This window comes from Dermacentor andersoni, chromosome 1 (genome assembly GCF_023375885.2).
Source record: "Dermacentor andersoni chromosome 1, qqDerAnde1_hic_scaffold, whole genome shotgun sequence".
NCBI lineage: Eukaryota > Metazoa > Arthropoda > Arachnida > Ixodida > Ixodidae > Dermacentor > Dermacentor andersoni.
In genome coordinates, this window is record NC_092814.1 from 64,340,428 (window position 1) to 64,358,670 (window position 18,243).

Below are 18,243 nucleotides of genomic sequence, written 5' to 3' on the forward strand. Positions count from 1 at the left end.
TGTTTAGTTTTGCCGCAACTACTTCTATTATCAGTATTTTAATTACTAAACGTCAACGGTACTGGGCAACTGCCATTGTGGCCGTTTGGCCATTGCATGGTTCTTAGCCCTTAGCCGTTGCCTAGACCGTTGCCTAACCGTTGCCCTGCCGTCGGCATCGGGTTGCCGTGGCGATAGAGCGTGTGGTTTTACTCGTAGTGTGTGCTTTTGTTGTGTTAATGATATCAAATATCACTTCAAGCAGAGTTTTAGCTAGCGTCTATTGTGTGTTTAGAAGGAACGTATTTGTCGGTTGCGCTGAAGAATTAGAGATGACCATTTTGTTCATCGTGGAAGCCTGAATGAAACAGTGCCAATGGTTAGCGCACATCCCTCTTTAATTTTCTTTGTTGTGAGGTAAGACGTTTCACTGTTTTTGATGCTTATACGGTTGTGGCCGGAGTGGTTATGTCTAACTATTTTACTTGTGATTGTTAGACCTTGGTGTATAATTTTGGAGCGCTTGTCAAACAGCGTATGCTGAACATCGGCCTCCAAACCTGTGCTGTATGAACGTTCAAATTTGCGCACACTGCACGACTTTGATTGCCACTTCAATAAAGATTGCATTATATAAATGAAACTACAAACTTTTTTTTTAGTAAATTAAAGTATCAAGAATTCCGACATTTATTGAAACTAAGGAAAGCAACTAAAAAAGTTGTTTACAAAGGGACAAAATTTTTCAATAATTTCCATTGGGCAATAATTTAAAGTAAACAATCCTCCAGTGTGAGGGCCGAAGCGTCAAATTCTAATTTTTTGGTCGGTGTCTATCGTGATTTCTTGATGAACGGAAAGTTGTTCCAGTCGCTTTCCTGCAACCTTAAGCTGCCTGCGTTGTCTTGTCTAACGGCCGCATAAAAAGTGAACACAAGTTTCAATATATAGTCTTCATTTCCTGGGTCACGCAGGCAAATTAGAACGCTGGATTCAATGTAATCGTCGCGGTTGAACTAAAGGGCCAAATTGATCGAAGTAGGCGTGCCATGCTGCGCTTGATAGCTCGGATCTGTGAGCTGGGCGCAATGCACTTGTGGAGGTCATTTCAGGGGGGCAAATAAATGTGACTGCTTTTAGTGTCCATCTTGAGTATGTTAAGATGTGCTGCTGTTCTGTACGTAACAGGCAATGTCAACAAAAATTGAGGATGAAGACTTGGATGCTGGTGAGCAGTCGGGAGACGAAGAAGATGAAGAAGGCGGGCTGTCCAAACGTCGTGGTGCAGGCCGAAGTGTCACATTGAGCATGCTGATGTCCGAAGGCATCCTTCAGCATGGCGAAAACGTTCTGTCCATTGACTATCTTGTAAGTGGAAACTTTTTCATGTAGTGGCTTGCAGTGGTGTCTCATCAATTGCTATAGCCTCACTTTAGTTGAGGCTACCCCCTATTGGAACTTAATTGCAGGCTTGATACATGGCCGTAGCATATGCATTTTGATAGAAGTGAAATGCAAAACCACATGCACACACACACTTGTTTCAACGCATCTTTAAAGCATGAGGGTGTCCAAGTACAGTTTTGTCTTTGGGCTTCAAGAAAACCCTCGCGCACTCATTATCACAATGAACCCCCTCCCTGCCCCCCTTATTTTTTAACATTCAACTTCCCTTACCCTGCTCTACTCAACCCTTATACTCCTGCCCTTATGCTCCTCCCTGTATATAAATGCTGTCAAGAAAATATGAATATAAGTTCTGTGTATGAAGATTTGTCCTTTGTACTAAAAATGCATTGAATTAGGATAGTGATTTTGGTGAGTTGGTTCACACACCTGTCTTCCCCCAATTCAGTGTTTTGTACTGCATTCACATCATACAGATAAGTCCCCTTGTCGAAATGTAGGCTGTTGTCAAGGTGTTTGACCACTGTTGATCACTGTCTACATCAAGTCTCCATAATCCGCTACCATCACTGCAGCAGAAAGCTTGTTACAAACTCACTATTATCCGAAAGCTCACGTCTGCCCGTGAGTGAGTGAGTAAAAACTTTATTTAAAAAAATTAAATAAGGCACGATGGTTGGGGCCCCTATTACAGGGCCCCACTGGCATGAGTGGCTCACTGGGCTTAGTTCCGAAGAACCAGTTGGCTCTCGTGGCCTTCATCCGCAAGCCATGCCTCCCACTGCCTATCCCTCATTAGTGGATGTTTGTGTATCATGGGGCTGTCTATGAGCAGAGGCCTCTTGGGGCACTCCCATGTGATGTTTTTTAGTGTGGGTGTGTCTATGCACCACGGCCAATCACCGGTGTACTTCATGGGTATGTCTTCGTCTGAATACAGCACCAGTCAGTCTTCTCTTGGCTGTTTAAATTCGAGTGAGGTTATCCAAAACGTCTCTGCTCCTGTCTTTGCTGTAAGAGGATGTCACGAGAATTCGGTGGAAGGTTGTCGCTGGGCCATGCCATTGCTTGGACGTTTAATCCTCCAGCAATACGGTCTGCCCTCGTGTTCCCTGCCAGTCCCTCGTATGCCGGACACCGTATGATAGTGTGGTGCCTTCCTAGTTTATTGCCTAAAATTTTTATTATTGATTGGGGTGCTGTTCCATTTAGAAATAGGTGGAAAGCTGCTTGCGAGTCAGATAATATGACAGCCGAATTGGTTTGGCATCCTGAATGGCTAAGACAATTGCTGTAGCCTCTGCCACGCATGCCAAGGAGGCTTTGAAGGATGCCGTTATTATGTTTTGACACAGAGACTACGGTGAAGGGGTCAGAGCTGGTTCGACTAGCATCTGTGTAATACACTCCCGGCCCCGTGCCGAAACGTTTGGGAAGAGTCTTTGCTCTTGCTCTGCGTTGTCCGGGATGGTACTTGGGATGCATGTTTTTGTGAATTGGGGCCACCATAATGTGTGATCGAATTGTTGCGGTCTCTCTGGGCCGTTTCCTCTCCGCAATACTGGGGTCTCATGGTAAAGCCTAACATCGCCAATACTTCCCTGCCGTGAGTTGAAGAACAAAGTCATTCTTTTTGAGCAGATAATGGGGCGACTGCATAGTCATCAAAAGTATTGGGCAGACCTAGTCCCTCGAGTCTCTCTGTGCTAATGCATTTGGCAAGACCTAGGATGGTTTTGAAGGCTTTTCTGATTATTGTGTTTGCCTGTATTATCTCTTCGTTCGTCAAAGCCTGATGTGGAAGGGCATATGTGGTGCAGCTAACTACAAATGCGTGGACCAGGCTCATGGTCTCTTCCTAAGTTAGGCCGTCTCTGCTTCTTGCCACTCTCCGTATCATTCTGGCTACGTTTCCTGTGACCCCCTTTAGTTTTTTTTGGATGTGGGATGTTCCAGAGTTCTGCTGTATCCACATCCCCAATATTCTGAGTGTCTCCACTTCTCGAATCAGCGCTCCGTCGAGTCAGAGTGATTCGCACCCAGTCCTTTTTTGCATATTTCCCACGCACCTGAATAAATTCCAATTTCTCGGGCGCGCATGCCATGTGCACTGCCCTCGCGTATTCCACAACTGTGTCTATAACCTTTGGAAGAGTTTCTTGCTTGTCCTCATAGAACCCCTGGTGAGCCTACAGCATGATGCGATAAGCATATATCGCGCAGCTGAGACTCTGGTGTTTATCTAGCTCCAGGGCTAGCTTTCTCGTCCCCACATTAAATAGCAGTGGAGAGAGTAAAGAGCCTAGGGTTCCTCTGTCAGGACAGCTGGAGGTGTCTGACCTCGCGGAGCCTAATCCAATTGTAGCCGTGCGGTCACTGAGGAACAAGGGCACATAGTTATAAATTCGTGTTCCGCGTCCAGTTCCTCCAAAACAGTGTGGTGGGAGATGGTGTTAACGGCCTTTTTGATATCCAATGCCAATACAAATTTATTGTCCAACCCTCTGTTGGGGTGCAGGACCTTGTACTTTAGTGGTAGAAAATGTCCTGCGCCGAAACGTGGCGTCAGAAACCGAACATGTTGGAGGGGAAGATGTTGCCCCTGAAGGAAGCCACAAATGATTTGTGCGTCATTACTGAATGTGCGATAGAATTTATGTTGTGAACTTCAATCTTAGCGCTAACCTGGTTCCTCCATCGAGGTGCATGTGCTGTAATTATGTATAGAAGTTCTTTCTGAATATTTCGGAAGGCATAAAAGCTGACACCACACGTCTTTTAGGAGCTGCAGTCACTTATTTACGTAGCATGATAACATTCTAACATACACGGGTGTCGTCTACTTGTCCCGTGTCCCTGTTAGCATACTGTGAATCTGTATCTAGAAGCTTAAATCTATATGTTGCAGTACATAGCGCAGCGGCATAGCCCCACTGCAAACATTAAATGCGTTGTTAGGTGTACACTTGTTTGTTCAATAACAAAATAGAGCGCTAGAATTTTGTATACATTGTAGCAAGCGTAAAGTAGCAATGCAACCATAACTGTTGGCCAATGTCGTTGATATGCGTGTGCTTCTACTTGCTTCAACACATTAGTTGAAGCAGGTAGAACACAGTGGGGCTGAAAACACTAGATTACCAAAAGCCTATGCAATGGGAGCAGGTATTATCATCCCTTTGCTGGAAATTAAAGCAAGCATCCCAATCTGTTAAGCTAGACCTGTACATAACCTATATTAGACCAATGCTAGAGCATGCTAATAGGAGCCATTTCAAACTATTGTTCGACAAAAAAAAAAAAAAAAAGTACAAGGAAAGTGTCCAGGTACACTTTAATCTGGTATTCCAGAGTGAATTGTATTTGCAAAATTTTATGCTTGCGTGAATTGCCTGCATTAACCCAACGCTCAAAACAAGGGAAACTGATTCCTGTTCTTGCTGTTGAAAAGGTGCTTGAATGTTAATAGCATACTACATATTGTTCTGAGGGAAAGTGGGAACCATTGACATTATCTCTAAGCTTTTATATCGGCATTCTTCATGAATAATAATGAAATAAAACTGGTTACCCTTGCAAATTTCAGAATCCGAGCATTGGAAAATTTTTGAGGAGACCACATTAAAATTTTAAAATATCGACAATAAAAAGTGTGCCTAAGTACAGACTGAACACACTTGAATGGTAAAGTGGCCGGCTGTGAATGTGACAGCAAACCGTAGCTGCTAACACGAAGTAACTGCTAGGTTCTACGTGTGTTTCTCCTATAGCCCATGGACCTGTTGGCATGCTTTTTTTTTTTTTGCCATAGGTGGTGGCCAACTCGGCTGAAATGCGATTCCATCTGTACATGTATAAAGCATTCATGTGCATCTTATTATGTGCATTTGTTTGTAGTATCGTGTTCTCGATGGTTGTACTTGCAGTGATGTACAGGGTCTGTTCTGAAAATAGTAGGACCCATTTTTTTTTTTTTTTTTTTAATTTTATTCATGAGATTAGTACAGACGACTAGAAAAGTACCACCCTTCCGCATCTACACACTGCTGCCAACGAGTTTTCCAGTTTTCGTACACCCCCAGGAACGCCTGGACCGGAATGCTGTTTAGCTCCCTCGTCATGGCCAGTTGAACCACCTATACTGATCCGTGATGCATACCGTTGAGCGTCATTTTATTCTTGGGAATAGAAAAAAGTCTGGTGGGGCCAAGTCGGGGCTGTAGGGGTGCCGAGGCCGCGTCGCCACCTTGTGCTGGGCAAGATACTCCACTATGCGGAACGCTGTGTGGCTCAGCGCGTTGTCATGGTGCAGCCGCCAATTGTTGGCGATGGCTGGGCGAACACGAACAGTGCTTTTTTGCAGTCTTTTGAGGACTTCCACGTTAAAAAACTGCATGAACTGTTTGTCCGGGTGGTATGAACTCTTTGTGGATGACTCCATGTCGATCAAAAAAGCAAGTCAGCATGGACTTTTGCTTGGATTTGCTCATTCGTGCTTTCTTGGGGTGTGGGGAACAAGGGGTGTGCCATTCTGAGCTCTGCCGCTTGCTCTCCGGGTCGTAATCAAACATCCATGTCTCGTCACTGGTCACTACATTGTCCAAAAAAGTCTGGGTCCTCATTCACATGATGAAGAAGATCCTGGCAGATCGCTTTCTGTTGGTCTTTTGCTCCTCTGACAACCACTTGCGGAATGAACTTCACGCACACTTTCCTCATGGCAAAGTTTTCTGTCGCGATCTCAAAAACTTGGGTTTGAGGAATGCTCAAGTCATCAGCAATCATTGTGGTACTCATCCTACAATCACTGTTCAGTAAATTTTTCACTCGCGACACATTTTCATTGGTCTTGCTGGTTGAAGGACGTCCGGAGCGGTTGTCGTCTTCCACTCTTTCCCTACCTTCTTGGAACAGCTCGTGCCACTCAAAAACGCCTGATCTACCCATGGCAGCATCGCCATAGGCCTCCTTAATCATGTTGGGAGTCTCTTTGCTCATTTTACCAAGCTTTACACAAAATTTGATTGCATATCGCTGATCCAGTAAACGCTCCATGATTCTCCGTGACGAGGCGTTTCGACAGGGGTTCACAGTACAAGTGACCTGCTCTCTTGAACGGTCGAGAGCCGACTGCCGATTTTTCCCAGCGTTCCCAATAGCTCCCTTCACCGATCTTGCGCGCGCAGACCACCTCTCGTCGGCCTGTTCGCCCAGGAAAAAACCAGACCTACTACTTTCAGAACAGACTCTGTAAGTGTTCTTTTTGATATATTTCACTGGTCATTTATTCAACTTTGTGTTGAAATGTAAAAATGTGGTCACCCAGCAATGCAAGATAGCTAGCATCGGCAAAAATATGATGCAGATCCAATGCACTTGATGGAATAGACAGAGGCGAAGCTTCCATGTAGCGGCCAATTAAATTCTATAAAACTCCCTGCAATGTGTACAATTCTTTTTATTTTCATCCGATGCAACATGGACTCCTATGCAATGTTTGCTTATGGACCGCATAGGCCACAACTTTAATGTCATGTAATGTATGTCGTGTTAGGCCGGGGGGCGTAGCTGAGTGTGCGCCTGTGCGCTGGCCAAGGAAGCAGTCCGGACACTGTGCTCTCGGGTGACGAAAGAAAACCCCTCTTTATTATCGTACACTGCTTTTATACACTTGCGTCACATGACCACAGATGGCAGTCGCAGCTGCCAATGGCTGCCAGCGTCACGCGTCAGACAAGAGCCCCTTTTCAAGCACTATTAACATCACATGCATACAATACGAAATGGTATAGGGAGACATAAGCATCCTTGACACCAAAGAAAACAACACTGAACAAAATCGTTTAAAGCATCAGTCGTCCACCCCCAGCCTTATGGGCTTGCTTACAGCTCTACCAAATCTGGTCGTAGTTACAATCCTAGTTTGATAATCGTTACTGCCCGTCTCCGTCGGAGTTAGAGGCACCGAAGCTTCGTGAATTTGGTTGCCTGTACCAGTGACCAATCGGGCCCTGCTGGGCAGTTCCTGACTATCTGGGAACTCGTAGCTTTCACTATCCACCCGGTTCTTTGGGAGATGCTTGAGCATTCTCCTGTTTCGACGGACTTCGACCCCGCTTTCCGTTTCAACACGGTATGATCACAGCTGTGGTGCTGCTTTGAGCACAATACTTTTGGTATGGAGATCAGTCACCCACACCACATCACCTGTTTCCAGCTTTGGGAGATTTTTAGACCGGTGATGTCAGTTGAAGTGGCGGCTTTGCCCCTTCCTGACCTTACGGTCATTGGCCACTGCTTCCTGCGGGTAGCATTATCCTGAATTGCGGTGCGAAGGCAGCATTGGGACTCTCGTCCTAAGCCTTCTACCCATTAGTATCTCCACTAGGCTGATTTTCAGAACACCAGGCATGTCCCTATCAGCCAGCAAGGCTAAGTAAGGGTCATCCGACTTCAAAATGAGATTCTTATTCATCTTTACCATACGTTCGACTTCCCCGTTGCCCTGGGGTTGCCTTGAACTCGTGGCGACGTGACGAAACCCATATAGTTTTGCAAATTGCTCGAATTCTGCACTGACGAACTGGGGACCATTGTTGGTCACCAAACACTCGGGAATGCTATGTCTCGAAAAAGTGCTTTTTATTCTGCTGATCACAGTAGCAGACTTTGTGGACGGAAGAATGGCAATCTCTGGATATTGCGACAGATAATCTACCATGACAAGATATTGCCGTTCTTCAATTTGATACAGATGGACCCCTACTCTCTCCCAAGGAAAAGAGGGTGTTGGCGATGCAATCATCAGTTTGATCTGTTCCGGCGCATGCATCGTGCAAATGTTGCACGGTTTCACGAAAGATGCAATCTCAGTGCTAAGTCTCGGCCACCAGGCAGAACCTTTAGTTATACTGCGGCATCGTGAGATGCCTTGGTGACTGTTATGCAGCTTGCTTAGTGCTTCTTTTTGAAGGGGCTGAGGAATGACTAGCTTCATACCGTTCAGCAGCAACCCATTCACCACAGTAAAACATGCTCGATTCTGCCAGTATGGCACAAGATAACAGGGAACATTTTGTTTCTTGGGCCACCTTTTATTGCAGAGTATGTGCAAAGTGTGAATGACACACTTTGTCATTCGCTTGCCCTTCTTTCACTCTTGTGAGAAAATTGTTGCCTGTTTCTAAGCCCATTAAACAAGCTTTCGAGTAAGCTGTCACCTCTGAGACAGTCAAGCAGCTTTCCACTTTCGTACAAGCTAACGGTGAACGTGAAAGAGTGTCAGCAGTGGTTAGCAATTCGCCTGGAATGTACGCTACGGAAAAACTGTATCGCATCAGCCGCAGACAAAAGCATTGAATTCTAGGCGGCATATCATCGATTGCTCTGTGACCCAACAGCAATACCAAGGGCTTGTGGTCAGTTTCGAAAACAACTTCCAGACCACATATATATTTATCAAACCTTTTCGCTGCCCATGTCAACGCCAGTGCTTCCTTTTTGATCTGGGAGTATCATTGTTCGGTTTTGGTGAGTGAGCGAGGAGCGAATGCGACTGCTCTACATTGCCCGTCTTTTTGCTTTTTAAACAAAACTGCTCCCAGACCGAAAGACAATGCGTCAGCTGAAAGAGTGGTTGGTAGCGAAGCATTGTACATAGCCATGCACTGCGCTGAACAAACGAGCTCGCTGAGTTCTTGGAACGCTTTTTCCTGATTGCTGTCCCAGACCCAGTCTCTATCCTTGTGCAAAAGAACACGCATGGGTGCCGTCACTTAGGCTAAAATGTGGCAGGAAGCAGCCCATATGATTGGCCATGCCCAGAATGCTTCTAAGCTCAGTTACGTTTTTGGGTGGCCTCAAATCTTTGATAGCATTGACCTTTGCCGGATAAGGATGAATGCCTTCTTCATTCAAAATATGACCCAAAAAACATACTTGCTTAACCCTAAATAAGCATTTCTCTTTGTTTAATGTCACATTTGCCCTTGCTAGCCGTGTGATCACTTTACTTAAACGCTCGTCGGGCTGAGCTTTGCTTTCGCCAAACACTAAGACATCGTCCATAACGTTGCCTCCTGGTGGGCCACCTAGTATCTCAGACATGGTCTTTTGAAAGTATTCCGGGGTGGAGGTAGTTCAAAATGGTAGTTGCATGAAACAGTATCTACCGAAGGGTGCTAGGAACGTGGTTAGCTCTTCCGAGTCTTTGCTGAGTCGCACCTGGTGGAAGCCCAAGTTGGCATCGAACTTTGAAAAGCACTTCACGCCCAACAGTGAACCGAGAGCCTGATCAACAGTTGGTAACGTAAAACGCTCTCGAATTACGCATTCGTTCAATTTCGTGAGGTCTATGCAAACTCTCAGGTTTCCTGAAGGCTTCACAACCGGAACTATACCAGTGCACCATTCGGTGGGGCCATCCACTTTTCTGATTATGCCTAAATGCACCATTTTATCTATCTCGCTTTTCAGAGACTCCCTCAGATTGGTACCCTGCGTGGAGCGCTTATGGCATGTGGGACAGCGGCGGGTTGTAGTCTGATGGTTATTGCCCTGGCATCGTGCCTAGACCTCGGATACATTTCTGGAAAATGAGCCTCATACTGCAAGTTTCCCGACTCAACTGTGTCGGCAAATTTAATGATCCCTAACGCCTCAAGTGCTGGCAATCTTAGAAGGACGTCGCGTAATGGACTGATGATGTAACATGTTTGATACGCGGTTTTCCCTTCCCATGCGATCTCTGCTACGAATTTGCATAGCACGTTAAGCTTACTGCCTCCGAAACCTAGCAAAACTTCGGTTTTTACAAGTTAGGATGGCAATCCCAGAAAAGTTGATGGTAACACTGACACTTCCGCGCCTGAGTCAACCTTTGCAAATATGGGCATGGAATTTATGCGCACCTGAACAAATCACACTTTTCTGTATACTTCTATTGCTCCCACGAATGTCTCTTCAGTGTCCTGGTTGACCGCAGAAACATGTACCTTTCGTTGAGCAGAAGCCACCCCTTTCTTCAAGCAGGCCTTTGCAAAATGTCCCTTCTTGCCACAGCAGTGACACTTGGCAGCTCTGGCTGGGCACACTGTCCTGGGATGGGCGTCGCCATTGCAGAAAGGGCACCAGCATTTGTCGCGCATGCGACGGGTGCACTTGCAGACGTCCCTTGTGCCTCTGTTGAACCACAGCGTCCACATTGGGGTCCTGGTCACTAAGTTCCAATAAGTGCTGGCTGTGTTGTCCTCTAGGATTTATTGCTGTTGTTTGACGGTTTCCTTTAGGTGAGCCTTCGCCATCACTGAAGCCAGCGTGAGCTGCGAATCCATTTGTAGAACTTCCGAGAGCTTTGCGTTGTGGAGCCCAACAACCAGTCTGTCTCGGATCATTCATTCTTTCAGTTCACCATAGTCGCAACGTTCTGCCAAGCCATGTAGCACAGTGATGAACTGGTCTACTGACTTGCTTGGCATTTGTGTACGTCTGTGAAAACAGGCGCTTTCGTGCACGATGTTGCTCTCTTTTACAAAGTGCCAGTCAAACTTTTCCTTTACGGTCTCGTAGTTCCTCGCGTCTTCACCGGATAGTGCAAGCGTCCTGAATATTTCAGGAGCTTGCCTCCCCATTGTGTACAGCAGCGTGCATACCTGAGCCTCCCCGGAGCATTCGTTGAGTCCTGTTGCATATCGGTGGTCGTCGAAATGCTCTTTCCATGCTGGCCACTCTGACGTGCCGTCAAAGTCCAGCAGTGGCGGTTGTTGGAGCGCAAGCAGCCGCATTGAAGGAGTCTTCGACATCGTTGATCGAAGGTGCCTCGCTCAGTGGGAAGATTCTTCACCATCTGACACCATGTCGTGTTCGGCCGGGGGGCGTAGCTGAGCCTGCGCCTGTGTGCTGGCCAAGGAAGCAGTCTGGACACCGTGTTCTTGGGTCACGAAAGAAGACCCCTCTTTATTATCGTACACTGCTTTTATACCCTTGCGTCACATGACCACAGATGGCAGACGCAGCTGCCGACGGCTGCTGACGTCACGCGTCAAACAGGAGCAGACGATTCCAGCACAATGTATACATAGCTCGGTGAAGTCGATCAAACATCAGCTGACTAAAACTTGGACCGACCCGTGAGGCTGAGTTCATGAGTTAGAGCAAGCTTGGCTGAGCAGAATTTTGGTGAATATGAGTCAGAGCAAGCTTGGCTGAGTAAAAATTTGGTGAGTATTAGTCAGAGCAAGCTTGGCTGAGTACAATTTTGGTGAATATGAGTTGGAGCAAGCTTGGCTGAGTACAATTTTGCTGAATACGAGTCATAGCAAGCTTGGCTGAGTAGAATTTTGGTGAATATGAGTTCTAGCAAGCTCGACTGAGAAAAATTTTGGTAAATATGAGTCGGAACAAGCTCTGCTAAGTAGAATTTTGAATATGAGTTGAGCAAGATCTGCTGAGCAGAATTTTGGTTAATATGACTGCAAGCAAGCTCCACTGAATAAAATTTGGCTGAGTCTGAGTTTGCGTGAGCTAGGCTGAGTTGAATTTTGGGAAGTCTGCACACACATAACTGACCCTGTCAACCTTTAATTGCCGAACTCTGTCGAGTGAGGCTAGCTTAGCAGGACTCTGAGGAACTATCAGACATTGTTTGGGATATCATTGGCCTTAGTGAGATTAGAAGAACTGGTGAGGCTTATACATTGCTGAATAACGGACATTTCCTCTGCTATAGAGGTCTCCCAGATAAAAAGTAATATGGGGTAGGATTCCTAATCCATGAGGACATAGCAGGCAGCATTGACAAATTCTACAGCATTATTGGGAGGGTAGCTGTAGTCGTAATCAAACTTAATAAGAGGTATAGATTAAAGGTAGTACAAGCCTACGCTCCAACATCCAGTCATGATGATGATGAAGTAGTTCAATTTTATGAAGATGTTGAATTAGTGATGAGAAAAGTTCAAACTCAGTATACTGTAGTAATGGGCGACTTCAATGCAAAAGTGGGGAAAATGCAGGCTGGTGAACAAGCAATTGGCAACTACAGCATTGATCCTAGGAATGCTAGAGGAGAGGTGCTGGTAGAATTTGCAGAGAGGAATAAGCTTCGAATAATGAACACTTTTTTTCAGGAAGCGTAGCAACAGAAAGTGGACCTGGAAAAGTCGTAATGGTGAAACAATAAATGAAATTGATTTCATACTTTCTGCTGATCCCAGCATAGTGCAGGATGTAGAAGTGTTAGGTAAGGTAAAGTGTAGTGATCATAGGTTAGTGAGGGCTAGGATTCACCTCAATTTGAAGAGAGAAAGAGTAAAATTGGTCAAGAAGAAACAGGTCAACATAGAGGCAGTAACGGTAAAAACAGACAAATTCAGGTTGGTACTTGTGAACAAATATGCAGCCTTAGAACAGAGAGAAGACGATGACATAGAGGTAATGAATGAAACCATAACTAGGCTGGCTTCAGAGGCAGCAATTGAATAAGGGAGGTAATGCACCAAGGCAACCAGTAGGCAAGCTCTCCCAAGTAAGAAAGGACCTAATAAAGAAACGACAAGGAATGAAAATGTCCAACTCAAGAGATCAGATAGAAGTCGCGGAACTGTCAAAACTGATAAACAAGGCAAAAATAAGTGATATTAAAAATTATAATGTGAGAAAGACTGAAGAAGCCGTAAAAAATTGACGCAGCCTGAAATCAGTGAGAAGGAAACTTGGCATAGGACAAACCAAGATCAATGCACTGAAAGATAAGCAGGGTAATATCATCAGCAATCCCGAAGCTATATAGAAGCAGCAGAAGAATTCTATACTGACCTGTACAGTACCCAGAGGAGAAAGGGCCTTGCAAGACATGAAACGAGGAAGAGTGGCAGGACAAGATGGAATAACATTTGATTCGATTCGAAAGATGGAGGATACATAATGCTTGGGCTTGGAAAACTGGCGGCTCTTTTTATATGCAGGGTCTATCGACTGCAAGGGTCCCAGAAAACTGGAAGAATGCAAACATTATACTAATCCACATAAAGGGAGACGTTAAAGAATTGAAAAATTATAGGCCCTTTAGCTTACTCCCAGTATTATAAAAAATATTTACCAAAATAATCTCCAATAAAATAAGGGCAACACCGGACTGTAGTCAACCAAGGGAACAGGCTGGCTTCAGGAAGGGATACTCTACAATGGGTCACATCCATGTCATTAATAAGGCTGTCGAGAAATCTGGGAGTACAGTAAGCCTCTCTATATGGCTTTCATAGATGACGAAAAGGCATTTGATTCAGTAGAGATACCAGCAGTCATGAGGCATTACGTAATAAAGGAGTGCCTTGAAATATATAATACCTTGGAAAATATCTGCACAGGTTCCACAGCTACCTTAATTCTGCACAAGAAAAGCAGGAAGATACCTATAATAAAAGGGGTCAGACAAGGAGACACAATCTCTCCAATGCTATTCACTGCGTGCTTAGAAGTAGTATTCAAGCTATTAAACTGGGAAGGCTTAGGAGTAAAGATCGACAGCGAATACCTCAACAACCTTCGGTTTGCCAATGACATTGTTCTGTTCAGCAACAATGCAGACGAGTTACAACAAATGATTGAGGACCTTAACAGGGAGAGTGTAAGAGTGGGACTGAAGGTTAATATGCAGAAGACAAAGATAGTGATAAATAACCTGGCAAGGGAACAAGAGTTCAAGATCGCAAGTCAGCCTCTAGAGTCTGTGGAGGAGTACGTTTACCTATGTCAACTAATCACGGGGAACCCGGACCATAAGAAGGAAATTCACAGAAGAATAAAAATGGGTTGGATCGCTTATGGCAGACATCGTGAGCTCCTGAATGGGAGATTACCGTTATTATTGAAAAGGAAAGTATACAATCTGTGCATTTTAGTGGTGCTGACATACAGCGCAGAGACTTGGAGGCTGACAAAGAAGCTTGAGAACAAGTTAATGACCGCGCAAAGAGTGATGGAACGAAGAATGCTAGGCATAACTTTAAGAGACAGAAAGAGAACAGTTTGGATCAGAGAGCAAACGGGCATAGACGATATTCTAATAGACATTAAGGGGGAAAAATGGCGCTGGGCAGGTCATGTAATGCGCAGACTAGATAACCGTTGGACCATTAGGTTAATAGAATGGGTACCAATAGAAGGGAAGCGCAGTAGAGGACGGCAGAAGACTAGATGGATGGATGAAAAACTTTATTAGGGTCCTTTAGTGCGCGCCCTAGCGCGCAGCGGGCCGCTCCCACGTCGGGACAGAGAGGCCGAGCCTCTCCGCCACGTCGCGGGCCCGTTGGACAGCCCATAACTGTTCTTCGAGGTTGGGGCTGTATAGGACAGCATCCCAGCGTGAAGAAGTGTTACTTTCATCGCCGCGTAACGCGGGGCATCGCCAAAGCATGTGAGGTAAGTTCGCTAAGTCATTGCATAGTGTACATGTATTTGTCGTCTGAATTTCGGGGTACATCTTGTGAAGAAGTAGGGGGTTTGGGTATGCCCCCGTCTGTAGAAGCCTTAGTGTCAAAGCCTGAGGTCTATTGAGTTTGCAATGTGGGAGGGGGTAGATCCTCCGAGCCAAGTAAAAGTGCTTAGCAATTTCGGTGTACGAGGAAGGAGAGTCCCGATTGTCAGTACCCCCGGCGTCACGTTGCCCGGTAGCTACGCGGTTGATGATCCCTCGCACAGCTCCATGTGCCGACTCATTGAGGTTGGGCGGGGCACCCTCGATCTGTCCCATGTGGGCTGGAAACCAGATCAATGTGTGTGGCTTGATCTCTTTGCTTGAAATTAGGAAATTAGCAGGCGCTAGTTGGAATCGGTTGGTGCAAGACAGGGGTAATTGCAGATCGTTATGTCCACTGCCTTCGTCCTGCAGTGGACATAAAACAGGCTGGTGATGATGGTGATGACGGAATAAATCGGTAAGTAGCTGTGTCTCACAATCTAACAAAAGGAAGATCCATATACACAAATTGTCATGTTGTCTTTGTATAGCTTTCAAGTTGCGTGATACTTATTTTATAGAGGTAGTAATGATGGCTATCGTTATTTGAGTTTATGCAGTAATACATGTAATTGCAAACTCATTGGCAGCTTTGCCACCATCTTGTTGGGCCTATGCCTTGTGATACGTCTGCACACTTTATTAGCTGTGGACATGCAAGAACCATCTGTGCTTGAAAAGATGCCGTCATTTGCAGGAAGGGATGCAACCGGCTGACTTGACTGCATGATTTTGATTTGCTTTTGTTTAGTGTGTTATCTGCTGTTTAAAAAAAAAAAGGTGTTTGCCTGCTTTTCACATTGTTTATGTGTTTTACAGGAGGTAGAGACACCTGAAACTGCAATTTTCGTCGCATGCGACTGATATCGCACTTCCCGTGCGATGAAAATCATGTACAATATCATGTAGAGCAATGCATTATGTAAAACAGGCTTTAATTGGCCCCTGCTGATCATTTCAAAAGTCTCCATGTTCCTGTGTACCTCTGCATTTCGAAGCATGCTATCTGCAGCACAGCTTCTGACTTGAAGCAGAAGGCTGGTCACATCACAGAAATATTGGAGTTGGCAGTCATGTGGTATCACGAACCACTCATACACTTTGCCAGTTGACCGTGTGTTGTTATTGAAGGCCACACAACTGCGTCACCAAAAGCTGGCCCTTCAATTTTGGACAATTTCTGGCCCTACAAGCTTCTGACTTGAAGCAGGAGGCTGGTCACATCACAGAAATATTGGATTTGGCAATCATGTGGTATCACAAATCGCTCATACACTCTTCCAGTTGACTCAGTGTAGTGATTGAAGGCCACACAACTGCATCACCAAAAGCTGGCCCTACAATTTGCCCCATGCAATTTAAGTCAAGCCTGGATCTCTTTCGTAATTTCTCTGAGAGCATAGGGAGACCTTCCTACGTTATATTCCCTCTTAGCCCACCGAGTGCCCTGTGCATTCTGCTTTCAGCAGCATGGTCACAGTTTGGGAACTTGCTGGTAGTGTTTGGTACCATGTGACTATCACCTCTGCTTTCTGTAATGGGACCAGCCTTGTGCTTCAACTCCAAAGCCACACTACACTTGGCGTCACATTAAAAGGCGATGTAATTAATTTGTTTTTGCGCTCTTGAGGAATGGTGGCCTCATATTTTAAATTACTGGCTGACAACTACCCAAAGAAAAAAAAAAGTAAGACAAAAATTCCATGTAGGTACTCATTTGAAGCCACCTACTACAACAAAAATTCCATGTAGGTACTCATTTGAAGCCACCTACTACTGCAGATAACGTTTCTGACTTCACATTTTTGAAAGCTATGTTGTAAATATATCACAGTGGGCGTGACTCTACCGTGACACTTTTATAACATAGCTTTAATTCTTCCTGCTCTGCATTTCCCAAAACTTGTTACCAGGGCCATATTAATAAAATGGGAGGGCTTGGGTCTTGTGGTGGCTAGGGAAACCACCTTCCTCATCTTGATAATTGTGCCCCCCCCCCACCCCCGCTTTCCTTACTGCTTGTGGTTAAGGTATTGAGCTTGAGCCCTCAAAGTTTTGGGCAACACCAATAATTGCCATGGTGGTTAGTGTGGAACATCCTTTCAACCACAGGATTCACATAGTCTCTGAATTCAATAAAACTAGGCTAATAAACCCCACATTATGCAATGAGTGTGTATAATCGGGGGAAGCAAGGGGCACCATTGTACCATGGTGAGTTACTAAGGGGCACCATGATCACTAACAACCATATGAAGCCAAGGAAAGCATAGGGAAAATTGGAAAATTTAATGTTTCCCTTGTAAATTAAACATAGAAAAAATTAGTAAAGGGGAAATGAAAAGTCAACTTGCCACACATGGGAGCCAAACCTACAGCCTCTGTATGGTGCATGTGATACTTGACAAACTGAGCTATAGTGGCAGTTGTCCTCCATCCACTTTATTGGGTATTTGTGTGCGTGCTGTACCTTGCCCTGGCAATGTTAGCCAGTGGCATTAGAATGTTCCCCCTTGGTTGTCATGGTTTGAGTAAATTCCCTTGCAATATATGCCCATCTGGAGCAGTCTTGTCATTCGACATTTACTGTTGCAGGGTTCAAGATTCACCGGTGATTTGCTGAAGGACGGAAAAATCAAGTGGCGTGAAACTCAAGAAGTCTACTCTTCACCTAGCTCGTGGGCAGTTCACTGCAAAAAGTTGTTAAACCCTGACAAGAAGTCTGGTTGTGGCTGGTCCACGGTGAGGTTTATTCCTCCATTATAAAATCATGTTGAAGCATACATGAAGGCTCTGTTGTATCCGTGTTTTCTTATGTTGTAACAGCTTTGCTTTGTAGTTGCCTGCTAGATCTATGTTTATCATTACATTCCTGGAGCACCTATAATAGGGCATTAGCAGATACAAGAACGGGTGCAATAATGGAAAGAAAAAGCTGCCAAGTTGAACGGGCTTGTAAAGAGTGTTGCTTGTATCGAAGGAAACAAGGTAACTGTTATCTTTGCTTTTCTTTTTTATGCATTTTTATCATACAAAGGCATTTCGCATCAGTTTGTTATTAAACTTCTATGTGTACTGAATATTTGCACTTAAATTTTATTTATGAAAGCCTCGCTGTTTTAACATCTACTCTTGAACGTGGCAGCTCATTTCAAGATGAAGGTACCATTTTTCTTGCGCTATGTTTAGTGAATGGCAAAGCAGGCTTTTGCATTCTTTGATTTGATTTCAATAGCAAAGGTTGAGCAGTAAAACATCACAGTATTTTTTTTTTAATATTGTGCTACAGTTCTGAGAATTCTCACGCCTAGTAGAGACACACTGCCATGGAAATGCGATGT

The 18,243-nt window shown here is 44.9% G+C and overlaps 1 protein-coding gene across 2 annotated transcripts in view; it reads left to right on the forward strand.

The window, feature by feature from the left end:
* The first annotated feature begins 7 nt into the window (after positions 1-7).
* The window catches only part of LOC126546006 (MPN domain-containing protein-like), a 67,762-nt gene continuing 49,526 nt past the window's right edge, over positions 8-18,243 (forward strand). The window contains exons 1-3 of one of the 2 annotated variants that reach the window (XM_050194068.2): positions 8-396; positions 1,168-1,347; positions 17,498-17,644. In XM_050194068.2, the coding sequence (XP_050050025.1) occupies positions 1,171-1,347; positions 17,498-17,644 (324 nt within the window). In that variant the 5' untranslated portion in view covers positions 8-396; positions 1,168-1,170. The remainder of the gene's footprint in view (positions 397-1,167; positions 1,348-17,497; positions 17,645-18,243) is intronic. The other variant, XM_055061564.1, reaches the window with a different exon arrangement.